Here is a 7,291-nt window from a genome sequence, read left to right as displayed (position 1 = left end):
GCTTTCCTATGCCACACTACGAGCGGCCCATGTACGTAGATATAGATAGATAGATATAGATATAGATATAGATATAGATATAGATAGATAGATATAGATATAGATATAGGTATAGATATAGATATGGCCCGGTATTTTAGAAGTACACATATGTGTTAATCCTTTTGTTCTATTGATCAATTTTTTTTATTAAGAGATACAATTTACTACTACTCCCATAGCTCTGAAGCTTATCTACTTCCATCGCCCTTCAGTTTCTTTGGAATTCGTAAACTAAAGTGGATGTTGTTTGATTATAAATAGTTAGGACCCGTTTCCAAAATATTAGTGAACATGAATCATCTTATGGTCACATCCTTAACAATCTTCCTGTGCATATCCTTTTGAAATAATTGTTTGTGTGTCCCTTGTTCATATTATGTTCCTTGTAGAAAAATGTCGAGAGATGGTCTTTTCTCTTCATCCGCCTCCCAATGCCGATGGCCACCACTCTCCCTTTCGCCGCCTATTGGTTTTTGCTCTCCTCTCTTCTCTTTCATCTGCTCTCAATCCTTAGATTTCGTTCACCATCGCCACCATTTTGACCGTGTTTGACTCAGGCGAGCTTAGAGACCTGGCCAAGAGTACTCCGTGGCATGTTGATGGAAAGAGCCGACTTTAATCTGACAATCCGTTTGGAAAATGTGATGTGGGATGCTAATGATAAAATTGATGAGTTTCTTATACTGATTCCTTACAAGTTTAAGGATTAAAGAAAACATAACTTAAAATTTCTCAAAGATTATACGTGCAACGTACGTGCATGCTTGCTAGTGAACTCTAGGATCCGAATGCGGGTGGGCAGTGCGAATAAGGTGCCGTTCTCTGTCCATCTGTTTTAACGGATAAATGATAAACTTTGAAAATATCCATGAATGCCCTGCGTCATCTACGGACCAAAAGTCCACACGCGTGCATACTAGCACACGCTCTCGATCATACATGGCCAGCTGCTCACCGCTGTACCTCTCGACCGTATCTAAGCCGAGATTGATCCGTCGATCGCATGACGATGTCGCTCTGGAAGGAAGCTCACGGTCAAGAAGGTAGATGGATAGACACCTACAGGTCGATCATGGCGATCGAGTGAGCGCGACACCTATATAGAGACGTGCACTCCCGGCCGCTTCTCCCACACACAGACACACACCACTACACCTGCACAAGAGAGCGGTCGAATACTCTGCTTTGTTGCCACGCACAATGGGATCGCTTGCGGTGGTGGCCGTGGTGGTGGCCACGGTGGCCATGGCCATCGGCACCGCGCGCGGCAGCGTGTCCTCCGTCGTCTCCCGCGCACAATTTGATCGCATGCTGCTGCACCGCAACGACGCCGCCTGCCAGGCCAAGGGTTTCTACACCTACGACGCCTTCGTTGCCGCCGCTTCCGCCTTCCCGGGCTTCGGCGCCACCGGCAGCGCCGACGCCCAGAAGCGCGAGGTGGCTGCCTTCCTGGCACAGACCTCCCACGAGACCACCGGCGGGTGGGCGACCGCACCGGACGGGGCCTTCGCCTGGGGCTACTGCTTCAAGCAGGAACGTGGAGCCGTCGCCGACTATTGCACCCCGAGCGCGCAGTGGCCGTGCGTCCCCGGGAAGCGCTATTACGGCCGCGGGCCCATCCAGCTCTCGCACAACTACAACTACGGGCCTGCCGGCCGGGCCATCGGGGTCGATCTACTGAGCAACCCAGACCTGGTGGCCACCGACCCCACCGTGTCGTTTAAGACGGCGATGTGGTTCTGGATGACGGCGCAGGCGCCAAAGCCGTCGAGCCATGCTGTGATCACAGGCCAGTGGAGACCGTCAGGGGCAGATCGGGCCGCAGGGCGGGTGCCCGGGTTTGGTGTGATCACCAACATCATTAATGGTGGGATCGAGTGCGGGCACGGGCAGGACAGCCGTGTCGCCGACCGGATCGGGTTCTACAAGCGCTACTGCGACATCCTCGGCGTTGGCTACGGCGACAACCTTGACTGCTACAACCAGAGGCCCTTCGCTTAGTCAATTATAATTTTGGCCCTGCGCAAAAGACAATAAGAGCGTCATCTCCTATCTACATGTTGTAAGATGTAACTATGGTTACCTTTTATGCGGAGCATAAAAAAGGCATCTCGTATGGACGGTTTGGTAGTGAATATTACCAACAATATTGGCTCTTCGTTTCATATGAACAGTATATACCTTTGAAAGAGTTCAACAATGACAATAGAGATACCTCTATGTTACATTGATTTTTTAAAAAAATTGAACTAAAACCATAACAAGAATTATGGAATGGAGGGAGTAACTTATTTTGTTTGGACCCTAATATCTGCAGACTGGTCGCCAGGGAGGAGGGTGGATCGAACGAATTCAATCGCGCGCGCGGGGGTGGGGTGGGGGTGGGGGGGGTGGTTGGGGGATGCTACAAGTGAACAAATCACGGGAGCAACTAGTTAACGAGCGCTCCCTCGGGAGCCTCACAACTATCAGCGCCACTTAGCGTGCTCTCAACTGCCCGCCACGTGTCGCGCTCGGGGCGCTCCCTCTGGATTTGAATTATTATTTTTCACATGCGTTTTCGGATTTTAAATGGGGTTTTCCGTGTTTTTCGACGTTTTGGTTTGATTTTTTTGCGCGAAAAAACACGTTTCTTTATTTTTCCTTTCGCACGAGTCACGGTTTTGCTTTCGCGCCGCGGCCATGCCTCTCGGAAACACAAAAAATACACGTTTTTTCCTTCCGCGGGTGGCACGGTTTTGCTTTCGCGAGAGTCACGGTCGTGCCTCTCGGAAACGAAAAAAATGTGTTTTCTGTTTTTTTTTCTTCCACGAGAGGCGGGGTTTTGCTTCCGCGAGAGGCACGGCCTTGCCTCTCGGAAACGAATAAAATGCGTTTTGTGTTTTTTCCCTGCCGAGAGAGGCACGGTTTTGCTTCCGCGAGAGGCATGGTTGTGCTTCCGCGAGCGGCATGACCGTGCCTCTCGGAAACGAAAAAAAACATGTTTTCTGATTATTATTTTCGCGAGAGGCACGGTGGTAGGATCAAGTACTCTACCAGGTCTAGGGCGTAGGTGGTAAGGGAAGGATGGAGGGAGACGTGGCGAGGATCGGGCGCGCCGGCGGCAGGGCGCCGTCGCGGCTAGGAGAAGGGCGGCGGCTAGGGCTATTGGCGGCTAGGGTTCCGGCTCCTCAGGGAGCCGGGCAATAGGAGATAATATTCTTCTTATTGCTTGCCTTCAAAAAGAGTCTTACAACCTATATTTATATCCTAGATAACTTGTAGAAGAATCAACCTAAGATAACTTGCCTAAGATAACTTGTCTAATCTGAAAATAAAAACTAAGATAACTTGCGGGCCTAAGCCGGCCGGCCATAACACTTCTCCCCGCCTGCACAAACAGCTCGTCCTCGAGCTGTAAGGTGGGGAAGCGCTTGCTTGAACTCTTCGAGGTAATCAACCAGCGTCAAACACCTTCTCGACATCTGGGGCGGCCAGGTCGGCGGCGACGGCGTCCTCCGGAATGTAGTCTGCCACCTCCAGGTAGAAGAGTCGCGGGCAGGCGTGGCCGGGCTTGTAGGGTTCGTCGCAGTTGAAGCACAACCCTTGGCGGCGACGCTCGAGTATCTCAGCTGGGGTGAGCCGGCGGAACGGGCGCCCCGCGGTCGCGGCGAGGGGTGCCGCAGAAGCCTGCACAGGCCGACCCTGCGCGGAATCCGGTCCGGGTAGCGACCCAGCAGTCTGGGACGGTGATTCCTGCTGGATGGCCACCGCGCGGCGCTCGAATGCGCGGGCGTAATACATGGCCGACTGGAGATCCTGGGGTCCCCGAAGCTCCACGTCCACGCGGATATGGTCCGGTAGACCGCCCACAAATAACTCGGCGCGCTGAGTTGCGGAGACGCCCGGCGCGTGGCACGCCAGGGCCTGGAAGCGGTCGGCGTAGTCCTGCACCGTGGATGTGAAGGGTAAGCGGCCGAGGGCCGCCAGTCGGCTCCCGCGGATAGGAGGCCCGAACCGGAGGAGACAGAGTTCCCGGAAGCGCTCCCATGGTGGCATGCCGCCCTCGTCCTGCTCGAGGGCGTAGTACCAGGTCTGCGCTGCGCCTCGAAGATGATAGGACGCGAGCCAGGTGCGATCCGAAGCGAGCGTCCGCTGCCCTCGAAAGAACTGCTCGCACTGGTTGAGCCAGTTGAGGGGGTCCTCCGTGCCCTCGTAGGTGGCGAAGTCCAGTTTGGCGAAGCGAGGGGGTGTCGGCCCGCCGTGCCCGGGGGCGGCCGTAGTTGCCGCCGGCGCGTATGCTGGGTCGGGAAGCGCCGGGGCGTAGTTCGCCGAGCTGGAGGGGTGATCAAACCGCAGGGAGGGCGTCGGGTGTTCCGGCGCCGTGGAGTAGACCGGCCCCGAAGACGAGCCGGTCGCCCAAGCGGGGATCGGCGATGGTGACGGTGGAAACTGCACCTGGTGCAGGGGCCGACCCGTAGCCCTAGGCGCGGGTGGTGGTACTGTCGATGGCGGCGGCGCCTGGTGGAGCTGCACCGGCGCCTGCGGCGTGGGGGCCGGCGGTGACGCCGGAAGAAGCTGCTGGGTCTGGCCCTGCTCCGAGGCGCCGGTGCCCAGGTTAGGGCTGGGCGGGGCCGGTGGAGGACCCTGCTCCGAGGCCGCTGGAAGGTAGGGCGCGACGGAGGACGGCGCGGCCGGCGCGGTCCAGGTGGGCCACTGCGGCCCCGTGGTGGCGAGAAGTGGCGGGGCTGCCGGCGCGATCTGCGGCGGCCACTGCGCCCAAGGCGGCCGTGCGGCCGCTGGGGCGGGGAGCGCCGGGTAGCCTCCGGTGACGGCCCCCGGTGCCGTGTACCACGGAAGCGCCTGCTGACCCGCGGCCATGGCTGGATGGAGTCCGGTGATGGCCCCCGATGCCGAGTACCACGGAAGCGCCTGCTGACCCGCGGCCATGGCTGGATGGAGTGGTGGGGGCGGCCCGTACGGACCTGCCAGGTAGAGGCGGATCCCTTGAACCGCGGTGACGAGGTCGTTGAGGACGCCCGCCATGGCCTCCGGCGTGAACTGTTGCGGCTGCGGGGGAGGTGATGGCGGCGACGAGTGTTGGACGGGGGCCTGTGGCTGCCCTTGGCCCGGCGTGGTGCCGGGTGCCGTTAGGACCGGCGCTGAGAGCGACGCAGTGGTGCCCGCCGAGAGCGAGGCCGTGACGCCCGGCGCAGAGGCGGCGGTGGTGGAGGAGTTGGCGGGCAGCGGTGGTGGTGGCGGTGGAATTGGCGGAGACATGGTCGAAACCCGGTTACCTGATACCAAATTGGTAGGATCAAGTACTCTACCAGGTCTAGGGCGTAGGTGGTAAGGGAAGGATGGAGGGAGACGTGGCGAGGATCGGGCGCGCCGGCGGCAGGGCGCCGTCGCGGCTAGGAGAAGGGCGGCGGCTAGGGCTGTTGGCGGCTAGGGTTCCGGCTCCTCAGGGAGCCGGGCAATAGGAGATAATATTCTTCTTATTGCTTGCCTTCAAAAAGAGTCTTACAACCTATATTTATATCCTAGATAACTTGTAGAAGAATCAACCTAAGATAACTTGCCTAAGATAACTTGCCTAATCTGAAAATAAAAACTAAGATAACTTGCGGGCCTAAGCCGGCCGGCCATAACACACGTTTTTTCTTCCGCGAGAGGCATGGACGTGCCTCCTCGGAAACGAAAAAAAATGTGTTTTCTCTTTTTTTTTCTTCCGCGAGATGCACGGGCGTGCCTCTTTCGGAAAGGGAAAAAACTCGGGCTCCCTGTTCGGTTTTTCGTTCGGTTTTTTGTTAATATTTTTTCATCAAAACCTATTAATATGGGATCTAGTTTTCAAGATCTCGACGCGAGGAATCTAACAGCGAAAACGGTTTGAGATTTGGACGCACAGTTTAAGAGATAAAATGTTTTGAATAAACGGATCTAGAAAAAAGGGAAAACTCCCACATGCAGCGCACCACTTGTCGCAACCTGGGAAGGTGGGAGTGATCTTTACAATGAGTGCTTCTTAATTTGTGATTTCAACAAATCACCCCTCCTTGATCGTTCGCTGGTGGGGGGTGGGGGAAGGCCGAATCCAATTGATCCAAAGACCCAGTTTAGAGCTGTATTTTTCTAATGCCATGGGAATTATTTTTTTCTTATAAAAAATAGAGAAAAACATAAAAATCTAAAATTTCCATGAACATGAAATAATAATAAATTTCATGCTACTTTATAAAAATGCCATGTTAATTTAATAAAATGCCATGTAATTTCGATACATGGTCTAAAAGTTACAACTTTTTTAAAACGAAAGGAAATGCAGGTGAAGGTAACTCTTGGTGTCATAGTGCCTTTTTTGTCCCACTCGCATAGCCATGTTCCTGCCCCTACATTTGGGCAATGCTATACCTACGTAGGGTGTTAGGAAACTTTTACGTAACTAGCCAGTTGGCAGTTATTTGATGGGATTAGGGGGGAGGCAAGGCCAACCCCACTAAAAATGACGGAGGCGAGAGAATTAGCGAAGGAAGATTACGTAGCACCTTTGTAATCCTTTCGTAGGTGTAGGATTATTGCCTATATTTAGCCCGTGAAAAATGCATGCTACTTGCTCCCTTTCCCAATCTGTTGATGGACGATGCCCCCACATCGCCGCGATCCAACGACACGGAAGGATGTGTGCCCATGGAGCCAAAAAATATAACTGCACTTTTGAGACTTGCTACTTTAGGCAACATATTTAGTCAAACATTTACCGCTCACAAAAAATCTAGTCAAATATTTAATTTGACAAGGCTGTTAGAGCATCTACAGCCGGGCACCCCAAGCCAGCCTCGAACGCCAGCCCGATTAGTGACCGATCAAAAAAAGCTACCCAGACTGCCCCTCAAACCGGCATCAAATGACTGGGCTGACCGGCGCCCCTTATATCCAGCCCAAATAGGGTGCGGTTATGAGGAGGCCCGGGCGTGACCGGGCGCATCCACCACGTCGGGTCCGGCCCATGCTGGCCGACCCGACCCCGCATATAATCATCCCTATCCGCTCCCCGGACCAAACCCTAGACACTCTACTCCAGTCCCCTCTACTCCCCTCCGTCCTCCAAGCTCCTGTCCAGCGCTCTCCAGTCTTTTCTGGCATGGCAGGCAACCGATCTCACCCCGACCAGTCCGGATTCCTCAACTTCGACTGGTGTGTCATCCGATGTGGATTGGAGGAGGCAATGGTCGTCCGCATTTTTGTACTACGCCGCTCCCGGGCAGAC

At 54.7% G+C, this 7,291-nt stretch overlaps 1 protein-coding gene across 1 annotated transcript; it reads left to right on the top strand.

Moving 5' to 3' along the window:
- Positions 1-1,158: 1,158 nt before the first annotated feature.
- Positions 1,159-2,158, top strand: LOC123158906 (basic endochitinase C). Its single transcript, XM_044576719.1, has one exon. It carries the CDS (start codon positions 1,243-1,245, stop codon positions 2,041-2,043), a length of 801 nt encoding a protein of 266 aa, XP_044432654.1. The 5' UTR covers positions 1,159-1,242; the 3' UTR covers positions 2,044-2,158.
- The last annotated feature ends 5,133 nt before the right edge of the window (positions 2,159-7,291 follow it).

This window comes from Triticum aestivum, chromosome 7B, assembly GCF_018294505.1.
Source record: "Triticum aestivum cultivar Chinese Spring chromosome 7B, IWGSC CS RefSeq v2.1, whole genome shotgun sequence".
NCBI classification, from domain to species: domain Eukaryota; kingdom Viridiplantae; phylum Streptophyta; class Magnoliopsida; order Poales; family Poaceae; genus Triticum; species Triticum aestivum.
Note: the sequence above shows the minus strand (reverse complement) of the source record. Positions and strands in the feature narration are given on the sequence as shown.